The sequence below is a fragment of the Protomyctophum bolini genome, assembly GCF_963924005.1.
Source record: "Protomyctophum bolini genome assembly, chromosome: 17".
In the NCBI taxonomy this organism is placed as follows: Eukaryota; Metazoa; Chordata; class Actinopteri; order Myctophiformes; family Myctophidae; genus Protomyctophum; species Protomyctophum bolini.
In genome coordinates, this window is record NC_137878.1 from 34,199,708 (window position 1) to 34,217,806 (window position 18,099).

General features: G+C 43.3%; 1 protein-coding gene across 5 annotated transcripts in view; it reads left to right on the top strand.

The window, feature by feature from the left end:
* LOC308331342 (receptor-type tyrosine-protein phosphatase U-like) overlaps window positions 1-17,419 on the top strand; it is a 265,106-nt gene extending 247,687 nt beyond the window's left edge. For all 5 annotated transcript variants that reach the window (XM_080786751.1, XM_080786750.1, XM_080786752.1 and 2 more), the window contains 9 exons: window positions 533-649; window positions 1,292-1,446; window positions 2,803-2,938; window positions 4,176-4,325; window positions 7,825-8,142; window positions 11,443-11,568; window positions 12,258-12,415; window positions 12,551-12,686; window positions 14,295-17,419. In XM_080786751.1, the coding sequence (XP_080642877.1) occupies window positions 533-649; window positions 1,292-1,446; window positions 2,803-2,938; window positions 4,176-4,325; window positions 7,825-8,142; window positions 11,443-11,568; window positions 12,258-12,415; window positions 12,551-12,686; window positions 14,295-14,357 (1,359 nt within the window). In that variant the 3' untranslated portion in view covers window positions 14,358-17,419. The remainder of the gene's footprint in view (window positions 1-532; window positions 650-1,291; window positions 1,447-2,802; window positions 2,939-4,175; window positions 4,326-7,824; window positions 8,143-11,442; window positions 11,569-12,257; window positions 12,416-12,550; window positions 12,687-14,294) is intronic.
* The last annotated feature ends 680 nt before the right edge of the window (window positions 17,420-18,099 follow it).

An 18,099-nucleotide genomic window follows, 5' to 3' on the forward strand; every position in this document is an offset into this window, starting at 1 on the left:
TTATTATATTATAGTTGAATCAGCAAAATGAGTTCATTCAACCAATTACAAAATCATCTTTTTCATGTGAAATCCAAATGGGGAAAACCGTTCACTTAACAACTCTGGCGTACAGTACATCCTGAGGACCATTCCATGTTGTTGTATTTATATTGGGGATGGTATTTGTACCTCCTGTACTCTGTACTCCTGTACTCTGTACTCCTGTACTCTGTACTCCCAACGCTGAAAACAGCGCGGCTGCCTGAAATGTTAAAATTGAAATAAGATACCTTGACACTTCAGGAAATGTACGTTGAGCTGCTGTTTCACTCTAAAGTGAAATAATTTAAATTTTAGTTAAAATGACTAGTATTTAGTAAGCTATTGGCAGCAGCACGTTTAACCGATTAGTCGACCGCGCACATCCCTAACACACACACACACACGCACGCACACACACGCGAACGCATACGCACACGCACACGCACACGCACACACACACACACACACACAAAACCCACTTTAATACAAATACTGTTTGTTTGTCCAGATAAAGTGCTGTAAGTACTGGCCTGATGACAGTGAACTGTATGGAGACATCAATGTAACGTTGCTGAAGACTGAAACTCTAGCAGAATACACCGTCCGCACCTTTGCTATGGAGAGGGTGAGACACACACACACACACACACACACACACACACACGCTCACACACACACACACACACACACACACACACATCCTGTGGACATGCTATTACTCATCCTCTGTCAGGTACCTACCCACTCACACATGTTCTATTGTTAAACCTGTTCTGTCCATGCCACCCACCTCTCGGTTCCAATGGCATGTATCTGAGCCATGTAAATGAGCCAAAACTTCTAGTTTAGTGACTATGACTGGGAGACACCACACACAACTCAAAATGAAGTAAATGAAATCGTGCTTTCACACAAATCTATACAATATCAAAAGAAATTAACACAAGGCCAGCTATAATACAAATAGTTACACAGTCTGGCAGCATGACGCCCACATCACGTTGCACCTCCAAAGCAGCTCGACTCTAACAACGGTATATATGCCTTATATACATGGAGAGTAAATTCTGTGTCAGTCTTCTATACTATACAGTACGTGCTCTCTTTTCCAGCACATCTCACTTGGTGACTTTAATGGCATTTTCTGTTTGTGGCCTTCTTTCAGCAAACACCATTGTTAGGTTTATAATTGTATTGTTGGATGTATAATTTGTTGGGCCGTCCTCATGATAGCATCTCAGTGAGACTCTCTTAATTGTTTGTGTAGAGAGGATACCCTGCCAAACACGAGGTGTGCCAGTTCCATTTCACGTCCTGGCCGGAGCACGGCGTTCCCTACCACGCCACGGGACTGCTGGCCTTCCTGCGCCGCGTTAAGAGCTCCATGCCCCCCGACGCCGGACCTGTGGTGGTGCACTGCAGGTACCTGACCCCACACACGGTTGTGATCTTGTAGATCAACTATTTTTGAATAGGCTAAGTGGTTGAACTTATTTTGACGCTATATTAACAAATAATAATAATTTATTTATTTTCCATGTCAACAAGTTGATAGGAATTTGTCTTGGTTCATACTCAACATATACAGACAACCATAGATACACAAACAAGAAGGACAATACAATACAAAAAACAGCAGCATAGGCAATTACATTCAGTTTTTTTTAAAGTGCTATATGCATATATCTATGAGTTCAGATGTCTAATGGCTACGGGGTAAGTGCTATCTCTGAAGCGACATGTTGAGCTCTGGATACTTCTATATCTCCTGCCTGATGGGAGGAGATTGAAGAGGTGATGTGCAGGATGGGAGTTGTCTGCAATGATTTTATTTGCCTTCCTAATTATTCTGGTGGAATAGAGTGAGGAAAGTGTATTGAGGCTACATCCTATGTTTTTTGATGCGCGACGTACTACTCTTTCCAGCTTTGATTTATCTTGAGAGGTTGTGTGACCAAACCAGACAAGCATGGAGAAGGTTAGAACACTTTCAATAGTGGCCCTGTAGAAGTGAGTCATGGCTGCTTGGCTGACTTTAAACTTCTTAAGCTGCTGCAAGAAATAGAGACGCTGGTGTGATTTACCTATTATGAGACTGGTGTTAAGATCCCATGATAAGGACTCATGAATGGTGGTCCCGAGGAACCGGAAGGAGGAAACTCTTTCTACCTCTTCCCCATTGATGAAGAGGGGGGGAGGGGACTCGATATCTTTTTCCTAAAGTCTATAAACATCTCTTTGGTTTTAGAGATGTTTAGAATCAAGTTGTAACTCTCACACCATCTCACCAGCTCCTCTACTGCTCTGCGTTAGTCGGTTTCAACCTCGTTGGTAATAAGACCTACTAAAGATGTGTCATCAGCAAACTTATACATCATAACTGTACTAAAGTGAGATTGACAGAAATTAGTATATAATGAGTACAGAAGTGGAGAAAGGACGCACCCCTGGGGGGCCCCAGTGTTTAGGAGCCTCGACAGCGAGACGAGATTCGTTGATAAATCGCCTCATGCTGTGTCATTCCAAACGTAGCCATTGTAGTGTGACTGAGTGTAAAGCCCAAACCAAACCAATACGTCCTTGCAACCAAACGGTTGCATGTATACGCATGTACGGTAGTTGCAAGCAACCATTGAATTGAACCAATTGAATCACTTGTGTCATATACACTGCTGAGACTAAACCTAAAACCGTTTTGTTGCGTCTCGAAGTGAAGGTGTGGTTTGGGCTTAAGAGGTGACCAGCACTAACCGTGTCAACGTTTTGCCTTCTCTCCAGCATGGGGGCGGGACGGACAGGCTGCTACATCGTTCTGGACGTCATGCTGGACATGGCTGAATGTGAAGGCGTGGTGGACATCTACAACTGTGTCAAAACCCTCTGTTCCCGACGCATCAACATGATCCAGACAGAGGTCAGTTTCCACTACCATATATGGCTGTATACTGTGTATTTACACAGAGATCGAATTTAAACTTTAAAGTGATATTAAACAAAGTACCTTAATTAAAAGCCTGCAAACTGCCCTTTGGCCTGCTATAGGAAAAGTCATGGGGTAGCATGGTTAGGGTTTGTCCTCTAGGCTTCATGAATGTGCTCAGTAGGAAAAATAGTGAGTGTGTTCAAATCCCTCTCTTACTTACAGGAATTCTAGTTTTGAGAGCCATGTCTTAAAAATCTCACTCTGTGAGCTTGTAGAAACTGAAACTTTAAGGCTGTGTGGTGTAAAGCGTGTTACAATGTGCATTACATTCACACATTCTCACAACTATTCACACACAGAAGGCGGAGAAAACATGCAAGGCATCATCGGGAGCAGTTAGGGCTTGCTCTCAAGAACACTACGTCAGTACAACACTAGCCTGGAACTCACCTATGCTTTTTATGGCATAGGCAGCTCTCGGCAGGATCCGCCGGGAGAAACTATGCGCATCTGCGCGAGGCTAGTACAACACTAACCCTGGGTGTAAATGGAAGAGTGGCCTGCCTGAGAAGTCTGTTAAATTGCCAAAATTCCACAATATAAATCAATAATTAAGGTGTTTTCCCTACCATGTCCTCATGGCCAAGTTGGCCAGGACACCCATTCTAGCCAGGACCCATTCAAATTGCAATGCATTATGAAACAAAACGTGAGACGTGTGAATAGCCAGTCATTATGGCAAACAATAAGTTGGAGGGTAAATTGAGGTCTGATGATGTACCATGAATGTTCAGACCATGTTCCAAAGCATACTGTTATTCTTTACTTTACACATTTTGACATTGAGTTGCTCAAACGTCAAGTTCAACTACAGAGCTAGTCTTCCTCTCTAAGTTTGTGGGCATCCCTTGTGTTGTTTCCCCCTTGACCCCCCCCCCCCCCCCTTGACCCCCCCCCCCCCCACACACACACACACACACACACACACACACACACACACACACACACACACACACACACACACACACACACACACACACACACGCACGCACGCACGCGCGCGCGCGCACACACACACACACACACACACACATACAATAGCGAAGAGGACACTGTCTAGCTGGTAACCTCTGCGGCCTACTGTTGGACACATTGATCCTCCTCAGGAAGAACTGTTTGCTCTGTACCTCCCTGTCATATTCACAAGTTTGTGATTGTGTGCTTTTAGGAGCAGTATGTGTTCATCCACGATGCCATCCTGGAGGCGTGTCTGTGTGGAGAGACGGCCATCCCTGTTAATGACTTTGCTCTGACCTATAAAGACATGCTGAAGGTGGATTCACAGAGCAACACCACACAGCTCAGAGAAGAGTTCCAGGTAACGCACACATGTGTACGCACACACACAAAGACTATCCCTGTGGAGACATAATTAGCAAGCATATTCTTAATGATCTGGGCAAGACTAATGCAATCTATCCTGGATTCCAGACTGATTCGCTACGTTAGTTTCTCTCTCATTTCGCTACTCAGGCTGGCCAGGGACTTGCATTTCCAAATGTTACCAATTTCGTAGGAAGTGACTGGAGTTTTACATTGGAAAACACTGGTCCCCCACCAGACCAATCAGAAGGCATTTGTGCATTTCCGTCCCTTGAAAATAGAAGGATTACCAGACTGAGAAACGAAGTTAAAAACAAACAAACTAAAAAACGGTAGCAATCAGTCTAACCTGCCTATTAGATTATGAGATATCTTGTGTGCGAGGTTGACATTTTGAAAGGTGGTGCTGCAGACAATACCATGGGGATTGCATGCAATTGCATGTAACGTTTCATATTAATCCACCTCTTACATTTTGAGATCTGTTTAAGTTTAAATTGTGGCCTAATGGTGTCACTAGAGACATTAATCCTCCGTACCTGCCGTCTGTAGGTTCCTAGTCATTGCTCCCTTTAGCTGTCTTCTGCACCACACGTCATAAAATATACAACAGTCTACTGTAGCACTCATCTCATCTGCGTCTCATAGCAACTAAATATTACAGGCTGTACGACAGTTATTGTCTCCACCAGGCCGAAGGCATGGGGAGAGAGTAGGATTTGCACTCTGTGTGTGTGTGTGTGTGTGTGTGTGTGTGTGTGTGTGTGTGTGTGTCCGTCCGTCCGTCCGTCCGTCCGTCCGTCTGTGTACAGCTAAACTCCGGCACCGTTAACCCAGCCGATGCCAAATTTTGCACACACACTCCCTGGATGCCAACCTTAATTAACCAAGTTAATCATTTTAACTGCATCACACCAACCTGAAATGTACTAGGCATATAGGCTAACAAAACACACACAAACCGGGAGTCCAGCCTGTGCTCCGTGTCATTCCATTCACTGTCTCCTTCTCTCTCTCTGGTCTGTGAGACACGCCAAAGTAGCACCGAGCTTTTGAGGCGGCCACACAACCGTTGTAAACAATACTTTTTGATGACAGCCGCGTCTGACATGTGACAGGCCCTTAACACCAGCCGTTCACACGCACAATCACATTTCCAGCAGCCCCCCCCCCCCCTCTCTCTCTCTCTCTCTCTCTCTCATGCACACATTAAAACTTCCAACCAGTGGTGGAAAGTAACTAAGTACTGTACATTAACGCAAGTACAATATTGACGTACTTTTACTTTACTGGGGTATTTCCAATTTCCAATACTGTGTATATCTTGGAGGCAAATATTGTACTTTTACTTCACAACAATTATTTTAAACTTTGAGTTACTTTGTAGATTTTGATTATTATTACAAACATACATTACCCACTTGAACTATATACATTTCAGCCATTCGAAAATAAACAAATCTACAAGCTCACAATGTGTCGCAATTGCGACTTAATAGTTAATTTTGAATTCTGGACTTTTACTCGTCACAGAGTATTTCTACATTGCCGTATTGATACTTTTACGTAAGTTAAAAAAAAATCACACCTGTGTGAAGTGAAAGTGAGCGGTGCAACTGTACCGTGTGGGGGTCCCCGGTTTAGACGAGCCTTCCCGCATCCGAAACGGTCGAGAAATGACAGAGTTACTGTGTTGCAGCTTTACATGCTCGGACATACTGTACAGACACGGGACAGACAAAGGGACAGACAGACACGGGGACAGACACGGGGACATACAGACACGGGGACATACAGACACGGGGACAGACAAAGGGACATACAGACAAACACATGCTACGTAATGGAGTGGTTAGGCACCGGTCAAAAATGGTGGAACTTCTACCACCACCGCTTCCAAATAACGTCCACAACTGTTCATCCTATGTGTGCCTCTACACTCGGAGCAGAAGATCCATGTTGTTGTCAGTTTGACCTTTCCGTTAATTTAGATTTATGCTCCATTATTTACGTGCTGCCTCGTCAGGTTAGATGTAGCCTGTATGTTTTGCATTTTTAATATCGTTGATGACCTTTGGAGAGCACAATTACACATTCTCATTTTCACAGGACGCGTAATTAACTTATTTTAGGTCTGTCCACATGCCAGCTCCAACTAAATGGCCTGATAATTGCAGTGCAGCTAGCAGCCACTGTGTTCTATTGAATTATTCTAAACCAATGGGAGCCGTTGACAATATGAAGCAAGTTCGATAATCACTTCAATTTTACCAATTTCAATTTCCAGAGTCTCATAATATGCTTATTCATAATGTATAAGATTGGGTTTTTATCCATCAACATCCTGAAGGGTTCTGCAGTGATATAACTGTATTTAAAAGTTTCTACAGATATTTATCTTTGTAATAATATAAAACAGCTGGGAACTTAGATCCAATAGTTTTATATATTTTTATTTAATTTATCCTTTGTTACTTCCTTTGTCTCCTCCTCCTTTTCTCGCTCTCTCCAGTTATCAGTTTGCCTCAGTTGTAATCAACACCTGCTGGCACGCACGCACGCACGCACGCACGCACGCACGCACGCACACACACACACACACACACACACACACACACACACACACACACACACACACACACACACACACTGACAGACTGATAGCATCTAATGCATTCTCAATTTTTTAAGTTAGGTTTAGGGTTATACATTATATTATAATTGATTACTTTATTCCTGGTTCCTTTAACTAATGGTATCCTCCCAGTGAACTGAGGGATGGAGACGTAGCAATAAAGTCCACAACAAATTGTCACTCTTTGTCACACGACTGTGGTGCTCGACTGAGAAAAGAACGTGTTTGTAAGTATAATGCGGCATTCACACTAGCAACTACAAAGTGACATTCAATCTATCTATTCTTAATGGAAGCCAGTGACATTCAGATACAAATTGACGGCTGGCGCTTGCAGCTTTTGACGCCCGTGACAAAGCAACACAGTTTTCTTTTTCTTCAGCAATCAAATTATGCAGTGTCAATCAGTCATATATTTGTGTTTCACAATTTCCACTCTGCTTCTCTCCCCACACAATTGAAATGGTGGGGGAAAAAAAATAAGTTCCCTTTTCTTTTCTGATGTTCATCAATCTAAACGTACAGCTGCATCTTTGATAATGTCATGAGCAACATTTCAACAGTGACTTGGCGACAGTGTAGCAGTAGCTCATGATGCATGGTCGTTATACAGCTTTTATAGCTGCCAGTTTAAATCAATTATCAATTATAGTTTACGAAAGCTAACAAAATTACGAAAACCTAAATTGAAAAATATATAATACTACTACTACTACTACTACTACTACTACTACTACTTGACTTGACTGAACAAAAAAATAATAATAATCTAAAACTAAACTATAATGAAAAATCCAAATCTATTATAACCAACGCAGCTTTCTGTACTAACCTTGGTCTTTCTGTTTGCGTGCGTCAGACACTGAACTCGGTGACTCCTCACCTGGACATGGAAGAGTGCAGCGTCTCTCTGATGCCCAGGAACCGCGAGAAGAACCGCAGCATGGACGTTCTGCCACCCGACCGCTCGCTGGCCTTTCTGGTCTCCCCCGAGGGCGAAGAGGGCAACAACTACATCAACGCCGCGCTCGCCGACAGCTTCCACCGAGCTGCCGCCTTCGTGGTGACGCCCCACCCCCTGCCAGGGACCACCACAGACTTCTGGAGGCTGGTGTTCGACTACGGCTGCACCTCGGTGGTCATGTTGAACCAACTCAACCAGTCCAACTCTGCCTGGGTGAGACACGGCACACCACTGCTTCTCTGTGGGACCCCCTCATAAAAACGTGATCCTGTATATCAAGGTTTTTTTTTTCTAATTAGGCCTGTCACATTTATTACATAATCTAATCACAATTATTTGAGATTAGCGCAAATATTTCTGCATAACCGTCAATCGTTTCATTGTTGAAACATGGAATGTAAAATACATTTTCAAAAAACAAAAAAAGTTAAAAAATAGCAGAAATAGCAGATACTAAAGTTTTTGCAAAGGAAATAATATAAACATTAAATGTGTCAGTGATTTCTTTGTATATTTAAGTTATTTGTCATATCTACCATTTCTGCATTCTGCAATTTGTGATTACGAAGCCTTAAAGGCAAACAGAAATACAAATTGTAGCATTTATGTAGCAATGCAAAAATCACAATTGAATTCGTTAACACCCTGAGCACACAGCCCTATCAATTAGTAACGCCCAGCGCTCAAGACGGAGCGTCTGTTGTGCAACATTCAATGTTAATGTGCCCCCCCCCCCCTGTTTAGCCGACGAGATGGAAAATCTTAAAACGTGAATAACTCTTGATCTAAATCATTCCATGCAATTCTAAGAAAAGATGTGTTAGACGGAATTAGAATTTATCATACTTCCCGTTGTTGTCAATCGAGTGTTTTGGCTACATATATAGCCAAGATACATGTAGCTACTTCAGCCACATCCTCCACATCCGGGATAACATCCGGTCTGTCGCTGAATGTGCTCCGCTGCTATAATTCGCTGCAGCGCTATGATTTAATGGATTAAATAACCCCAGGCGTCCAGGCGTTCGTAATCGTGACAGCCCTTCCTAACAAAAGACTTTCGATAATAATGCAGGGTTAAAGGGGTTCCCCACTATTATTACATTACATACATAAATTACATACATACAAATACAAGGCTGTGTGTCGACAGAAAGGCTTTTTTTTTGAGCTGCCAGTGCTTTTCTGTCATGCATTTCTGTGGTAAAATGGTGGTGTATTCCTCTTCCCAGCGCTGAAATGCGAATGTGTTCACATTCTTATCGTTTGGTTGGTGTTTGTTCATGTCTTCTCTTCTGTCACTTTGTCATGTTGAATTCCTCATCACTATTTACCATCTCTCTCTCTCTCTCTCTCTCTCTCTCTCTCTCTCGCTCATTCATTCACTGGATTAACTGGACCTCCCTCGCGTGACCCCATCATCCCCTCAGACTGGATTGCTCGTCTCCTGTCTCTGCATATAAATATTTATCGGTCCTCCTGCCCAATGTCACCTGTTAATACCATTCCATCACTGTGACAATACATTATCAACTCCTCTGAGGCCTCCTGCCTTCTCCACCTTTCCTTGTTGTCACCGCTAACATCATTAGCATGTCAACGCCATCGCTCCCCCTTGAGTTCCTCCCACTTGCCTGGCCCGGGGACAGAGCCCTTATCAGTTTTATTTAATGGGGTCCGTGGTCTTGTTGTGCACAAACCCCTAGCACAATTTGGAACCTCTGCCTCAGCTATATAGCGCCAAGATGAGGTCCCACAGCGTAGGGGTGCCGGCAGATTGCGACACCGGCAAATATTGGCCACTATTCTTGATTCTTTAAACCTTTATCCACACATCGTACCAAGATGTTCCCCCCTGCTTTTTTAGCCAGCCTGTGGCCAGTCAACCCCCGTCCGCATGCACAGTGCTGCTAAGGTTCCATTGGAAACATGGCACCAGCTGATTAAAAAGCGTTGATTTTCTTGACTGCTAAAATTTTAAACATCTGGGAGCAGGGGGGACAACCTTTACTTTTTTGGAATCAACAATATTGGCCAATATTAGCCGGTGTCACAATCTGCAAACTTTGAACGTGCATAGCTCATGAACCGTTTAACCATCGGCAATGAAACTTCGATACACACATGCGTCTCCTCATGCCAAACAAGTATCATTCTTACTTTTGACCTCTGACCTTTAGATCACCCGCCATTTTGAATTATATGAAACAACATTTAAAATCGATGTCCTCCCGGGATCTTTGATCAAATTGCATGGACATTTCTACAGCGGTTGCTCCTTGCCCGCCCCTCTAGACCAGAAAGCAGGCTGGCTAGACCAGGCTAGATCCTAAGTTATTTATTCTATTATTGTATTTTCTTGTTTAATGTCAAACGCTACTTTCCTATACCGTAGTTTAGTAGTTTTTGTTTGATCCAATTTATTGTATTTTTCTTAGTTAGGTTAGTATAATTGTATTTGTTTTCATTTGTTTAGGGACTTTTAGTTAGGGGTACTTTTTATTTTCTTAGTTAGACAGGTTTTCTCCAATGTAAACTGACACCCTGAAGCCATTATTCATTTGAAAAAGAAAATAACTGAAAGGATTTCATCTCTCAAAAGAAAAAAGAGATAATAAAAACAAATCTTCTTTTGTAAAAGCTGCAGCAGTTCCGATTGGAGCTACACAAACTCCCAGTGATGGAAGTGCTCTACTCTTCCACTCTCTAAATGTGCTTAGTTACTGTCCAATGCAAAAAATGTTTGAATGCCTTTCAGCTGTTTTGTTTACGTAAAAGAACAAACTTGGCTTAAAACTACTTAAAAGCTACAGACTACTCAGCAACGCGTTTCGAGGATGATAGCTGTTTGAAGGCATTAACCCATTCTGACCTGAGATCAGATTCATAACGAGGTTTCCACTGGACACACACTGGTCTGATGAACCCATTCTGACCTGAGATCAGATTCTAAAAATGTCACAGTCGTTCTTCGATTTTTCAAAAATAGCAGACCTACAAGCTCGTAGCGCGCCACTCGGTGGCGCGCTATGAGCTTGTAGATCTGCTATTTTTCAATAGATAAAGCATAACATGATGCTAACACCAAAATGGGTGCCCGTTCAGAATGGGTTAAAACTATTTTAGCATTATACAATGGTCTTCTCTATTGTCAACCTTGGATTTATTTTCTCCTTGGGAACTCTAGTGTTTGTGGCACTACGTTCTAGACTATTTCCATCAGCTCCAATCCACAGCCAAGGTTCCCCTACCGCATTCATTTATAATGAGCTCATGCTAATGATTTAAGCTGAATAAGTCAAAAGGAGGGGAGGCATACAGTACGTGACTGGTTGTTGTTTTGTTCATTTAATTCATGACTCCTTTTGAATGTAATCACTGTCATTTAGGCTAATATTGTCGCTGTTGTCAATACTCGGGTGTCTTGTTACTGTGCCTCATGGCGGGCTGTGACATAATTTGTCCTCCTTATCTGACTCTCTCTCTCTCTCTCTCTCTCTCTCTCTCTCTCAGCCATGTCTTCAGTACTGGCCTGAACCAGGACTCCAGCAGTATGGACCGATGACGGTGGAGCTTCTGTCCAGAACGGCCGACGATGACGTCATCATACGTCTGTTCCACATTCAGAACATCACACGGGTAAGTCCGAATGGACTAGTAATAACAAATAAATTATAATAATACATTTTATTTGCATTTTACAGGGTATAGCCGGGTGAAATTAAGCACAAGCAGCAAGACATAGATAAAGAATACAACTACTTATAAGATGCCATACAAGAGATTAAGACTTGGACAAGAGATGAAATAAAAGAAGATTTAAGAGGTATAAAATAAATACAAAACAATATACCAATGAAATAAAAACAAGAGGGACGCTCATCCTAGCGTCACGCGTCGCAAATAGGAAGTGTGTGTGTGTGTGTGTGTGTGTGTGTGTGTGTGTGTGGGGGGGGGGCGCTGAGTGGGAAATTTGTGATGTAATTTGCATCACAGCCAAAGTAATATTTGTACAGTAAATATGACAGTTGTGGGGAAGCGATGTAATGCATATGGATTTGGGGGGTGTGCAGGATGTTTTGTGCATGGAGAGATGTGTGCTAATGGAGAGATGTGTGCTAACGGAGTGGTTTGGTAGGAGAAGGAGAGATGTGTGCTAACGGAGTGGTTTGGTAGGAGAAGGAGAGATGTGTGCTAACGGAGTGGTTTGGTAGGAGAAGGAGAGATGTGTGCTAACGGAGTGGTTTGGTAGGAGAAGGTGAACGGGTGTCCACAATTTAATGAAATAAATGTAACCCCCCAAAACCACACATTGTCTTTGTGTCCAGCTTCAGGAAGGTCCGCTGGTGGTGCGTCACTTCCAGTTCCTGCGCTGGTCACCGTACCGTGACATTCCCGACTCCAAGAAGGCCTTCCTCAGCCTGCTGGCCCAGGTGCACAACTGGCAGGAGGAATGTGGAGAGGGACGCACCATCGTCCACTGCCTGTGAGTCCATACTCTGATACAACATGAAACACACAGTGATACTAACATCATCCACACAGATGATACAGTAATCCTTACAACTCCCTTTGAAGTGAACAGTGAGTCTATGTGTGTGTGTGTGTTTGTTGGGAACAGGAACGGAGGTGGTAGAAGTGGTACTTTCTGTGCCTGCACCATGATCCTGGAAATGATCCGCCATCACAGAGTGGTCGACTCTTTCTTCGCTGCCAAAACGCTGCGCAACTCAAAGCCAAACATGGTGGAGACCATGGTGAGTTAAAAGTTTCTCTTTTTATTATTATTATCCTTCTATAAATGTATGCCTTTTTCTGGCCAGCCCTTGACTGTAGGTTCAGCCAGGTGCGATGTGTCACATCCACATAACCACAGTATCATGGCTTGTTACATCCTATTTCATCATCACACACGTTATGAAATTATCTTGGCTCTCTCTATAGGAGAGTCGGCTGGCCCTCTTTAGCACTTTGTAGGCTGAGTAATTGGTACATGTTTATTCATGAGGTTCTACTGAAACAGCTACCGTCTTGTTTATTCAGCTACCTTGTCCAGCGAACGGATTCATATTACCGCCTGGCTTTGCACAGTTCTAGCGTCAGTGCCTCAATGCTGTAGCATACTCTCTACTGAACAATAACTTTTTCCCCTCTGTTTAGGGCGGTCAATAAGAACAAAATGACATAATTCCATTTAGTCAAGAATTCCCTTCTTGACAACCTGTACGGACTAATAACAATAGTTTCTGGGTTTCCAACCAAATCAAATAATATAGGGGCTGAGCCCTCTACTCGAGCTACGAGTTTACAAGTGTCAAGTTCAATGTTATTTAAATTATACAATAGCTGTATGGGGCAGAGAAACAAACAAAACAGACTATACCTACTCTAGGAACCAAATGAACCCTCTATCTAAACCTAACCAACAAAAGGAAAAGAAGGGTTACAAAGGATTAAACTACCGGTATATAAACTCTCTACTCTAACTACTGCCTAACAAACGAATGACTGTTACAAAAAGCAAGCTCCCATACTTCCTATGAATTATGCTTTACAACTTAGATCAGCGTAAGCATAATTACTTGTAACATCAAGCAGTGAGACAGATAAACACTCGCTCCACTCCTGTAGAGACCCTGGTGTATGCTTTTCATACAGGTTTAGCTTCACAGCTCCCCTGGACAAGGTGTTCTCAGTATGACTGACTGAGTCACAATGTAGGCCTTTGCTGACGTTCAGTTCTGCAGTTTTTTCACATTCAAGATTTTCTAACTAGCCGAACATCATGTGGGATTGCTCAGACACAAATGACACTGAGCTTGTGGTTTACATTTCTGCACTCTGTCAGCAATCAGCAATGTACCATGAACGGTTATCTCAGGAGGTTAGGAGGTACAAACCACTATGTAGAGAGATGGTGCACCATTTGACCACTGTGTCTATCGCCATAAACTGCTAAATCTCTAAGGCAATTAATAGCAAAGCACATCAGAAGTTGATGTAAATAAACCGCAAACATTACATTGTATAAAACATGGTCTGGGAAGCCCTGCCGCAGCCAGGGAAAAAAAGGTTATTGTTCTGTTGGTGTTTGTCACAGCCTTAACGTGTGTACTGAGTTAGGTGGGTGAGTGTGTGTGTGTGTGTGTGTGTGTGTGTGTGTGTGTGTGTGTGTGTGTGTGTGTGTGTGTGTGTGTGTGTGTGTGTGTGAATGTTTGTTTATCATGAGCTGGTCCAACTGGCTCTATTCACTGCCATGTATTGAACGTCTGGTATGAGATTTGCCACAGAGAGCATCATGGCGCAGCCCAGTCACGTGACCATGACTTTACCTCCTGTAAGCTTTGTGTGTGTTTGTGTTTCAGGAGCAGTATCGGTTCTGTTATGAACTGGCCCAGGAGTACCTGGACTGTCTGGAGGTCAGATAGCATTGATCCACATCACTAGAGGTTGCTACAGTTTCTAACACCTTGGTTTCACGTCTCGACTCGGTGGGACTTGAACCCTCGGCTCCTCAGTCCTTCTGCACAGCTCTGGTTGTCGTCTTTTCAATGTCTGGATCAAACACGACCTCTTCATTAATGACGCTGAGAACAACACGTTCACTGACTGTAAAACGCTACACTGATGACACCCTTCTGTACCGATGATACCTTTATTTACAACCTGTACCATTTGGTGCCACTAAAACCCGCCAAACCAGAGGAACACTTGACAGGAAATGTGTTGGAAATGGAGTGGCCGTTGTCGCTGTGAGCTGACCGCCTGCTCCCACCCCGTAGTAGGGCAACAACATCCTGTGACCTCGACACTGTACTTAATGGCGTAGTTACACTGTAACAATGGTTGTCTTATTGTAAAGTGTTTGTTATAATACTTGCCTCCATTTTGGAAGTCCCATGACCATTTCCATAACCAGAGTATTACTTACACGCACTCATTGAGTGAGACAGGTGTGAATTGCGTGATTTGTTGTAGAGGAGACGCTAAGCGTCTGGAAGGGCATCGCTGAACCGTCTGCTATTCAAGACTCTGGCACCTGGAGGAAGGTGCCAGACCTGATAAACATGATGGGGACATTGAATATACCTCAATGTGGACTGTGGACGATGTGATCTCTGTCCCGCCCATAACTGGAAGAGCAGTTGGAAGAGCAGGTGCAAACGCTGCTCCAGCCCACAGGCCGTTTTAAAAACATTTCCAGGCAATATTGGGGTGCCGGTGGCCTAGTGATTAAGGCACATACCACATAATAGGCTCTAATGCAGGCTGCCAGAGTTGTGTGTTCGATTCCCAAGCCCAGCGGCCTTTGCTGCGTGTCACTCCCCGAAACTCTCTCCCTGTTTCCTGTCACTCTTCCACTGAACTATCCAGAAAATATCTTTAAGAGAAAGAAGAAAATAAACACCTCCAGCTAAGCGTCAGACCAAGCGCCCGTCCCTCCAGAGAGCTAATTCAATCACTGTACCACTGCCTTCGGCAAGCAGCAGGCATGTGGCCAGGTGCGCGAGGAGGGTCGGACTGATGGTACTGCAGTTGGACGTCAGCCAAAATGTGCCAGGCATGCAGATCACTGTGATCGAAGAAAGTGCTCAGAAGGAAGACAGAACCACTGCAAAACCATAAATTCACAATCCACAACGATCTGCCTTAGCCTCAGACCTCAAGTCTTAGAGTAGCCATGTTTGTTTTTTTATTTTTGCAGGCTTGCCTTTTTCATTCCTATTTAGTTGCCGTTTGTATTATAACAAAGAGGCACAGCGGCCATGAATACTGTAAAATGTTTATTAGAGGGCAAACGCTGCAGCGGGCGATATAGCAATTGATTGAAGACAGGAACTTTGAACAGACATATCTCATGCCCCCCGCCCCCGTTCGACCACATGCTGTTGCTGTGGAGTGTTGCACTCGTTGCTCGGCCCCCGCTATTGCTGCTTGCACCTTTATTATTTATTTTGTACATACTGTAGTTTTGAAAGGAAAACTCCTGCAAGTGGATGTGAGCATGTCAGAAGTCACTGTTTAAACTATAGTCTCACTGACGTATGGCTTTAGTTTACACAGACCACAGGTCACAGCTTACTGTCCCAGCCAGAGTAGTGCCAGTCGATACAAAGCTGCAGTCAGTCCTCCAGGGTTGATCACACTCCCTAGAGCAGTGGTTCCCAACCTATTGGTGGGCCGTGAGGATATTGCAAGTATAGGACCCCAAATAATTGCCAAAACAATAACATTTTAATGATAATATTTGATGAAAATAAACAATGTCATGGCATTTTTTTCTTAAAAACTTAGAAAAATGAAATGACAATATGAACTTAAAGTATACTACGGTACTTCCATTGATCCAAGCCAGAACACAATCAATTGACAATCATTAAAGTAAACAAGCTTCAGGTGGGTGATTTCGAGATTCCCAACTGGACCCCGATGCAGAAAATGTTGGCAGTCACTCCCCTAAACTTTTTAAAGGACACATATTTGCACTTGCTTGAGGTTATTGTCTGTTAGTGCTGAACCCCACATACAAAAGGTGTGACGTCCTTAAAGGTGTAGTGAAATGAAGGTGTAGTGAAATTCACACTTTTAGACCATACCTGTGGTCATCATAATGAGCATACAGTACCTAACAATGGATGCCAACATTTTTGTATTACTTCCTGAAAACGAAAACGTGCTGCGTGATGACGTGTCGAGGCCGATAAAAGCCAATAAAAATTAAGCTCGCCCATTTAATTCCCCATATGTGCGCATCCGTTCAGCACAGCTGCTACTGATTACTGAAATCATCCGTTTTTATTCCCAGTGTATTACTCGGTTTCAACTTAATCATCACGCTAAAATATGTATCTGAAAACATTATAGGGTAGAAATAAGCCACATAACAGTTAACTGGTACAGCTGGCCGACCATCTGACTTGTAAACAAACACACTCCATGCTATCCTGCGTAGCATAGCTACCGTCCCTAGATACTGATTGGTTCAGAAACTTCAAAGCGGTGTTTCAACTTGAAACCGTCTGAAACTTCTAAATAAAATGTCCACCATTTCCGTTTCACTACGCCTTTAAGGGGTCGTAGGTACTCACACTCACAGCTAATGTTGAGGACCTGGACTAGATTTTCTGTGCCACCAGCGCGCTGCTTTCACTGTTCTTAAAGAAGTCGAAAGGAACACAGATTGAAATCGACACTCACTAATTCTCCTTGCTCGTACTTTTGGTTACAGGATTGTTCATTTCATGGTTTGTGGCCTCACTTTTGCAAACTGTTGTTGGCAAGGGAACATTTTCCCTTTGAAATGTTCTTCATTGTCCGAACCTAAGGTTTTTTGTTGTTCCAAGCATCAAAGGTTAGTGTGTCAAAAGTGGGATGTGATTTATTTGATGTTCTCCATACCATAAAAAAAAGCTTTGTTGTTCCGGTGCTCCATGCAGTACTTGTAAACATCCATTAATTTATGGTTTGGTTTATGACTAACATCAACAATGACCTGTTGTGTACTTGTACATTTTTTGTAAAGTGTTTCATAATCATTATATTAAATTAAAAGGAATTTAATTGGTAATGGTAGTATTTCCCCACCAGAATGCACTGGAAACTTGTCTTGCTGCCGGGCTGGAATGGGAGATACGGGGCCGCAAGAAGAGGAACATTTCATCTGCATCCATAAACTACTGCTACTCGTGGAAAGTAACAAAGTACTGTACTTAAGTACCATTTTTAGGTACGTTTACTGTAGTATTTCCATTTTTGACTTTTTACTTCTACTCGACGACATCGACTGAGACGCAAATTCACTTTACTAATTTTACTCTACAATCATTTGACAGTTTTAATGAGTGTGTGTGTGTGCGTGTGTGTGTGTGTGTGTGTGTGAGAGTGTGTGAGTGAAAATGTTTGTTTATCATGAGCTGGTCCAAGCGGCTCTATTCACCGCCATGTATTGAACGTCTGGTATGAGATTTGCCACCGAGCGTGTCATGGCGCATCTGTGCCTTGGTCTGCCCCAAGGTCTCCTCCCTGTGGGATGTGCATCGAGGATCTCCCTAGGGAGACGCTCGAGAGGCATCCTAACCAGATGCCCGAACCACCTAAGCTGGCTCCTTTCCAGGCAAAGAAGCAGCCGCTCTACTCCGAGTCTCCCTCGCGTGACTGAACTTTTCACCC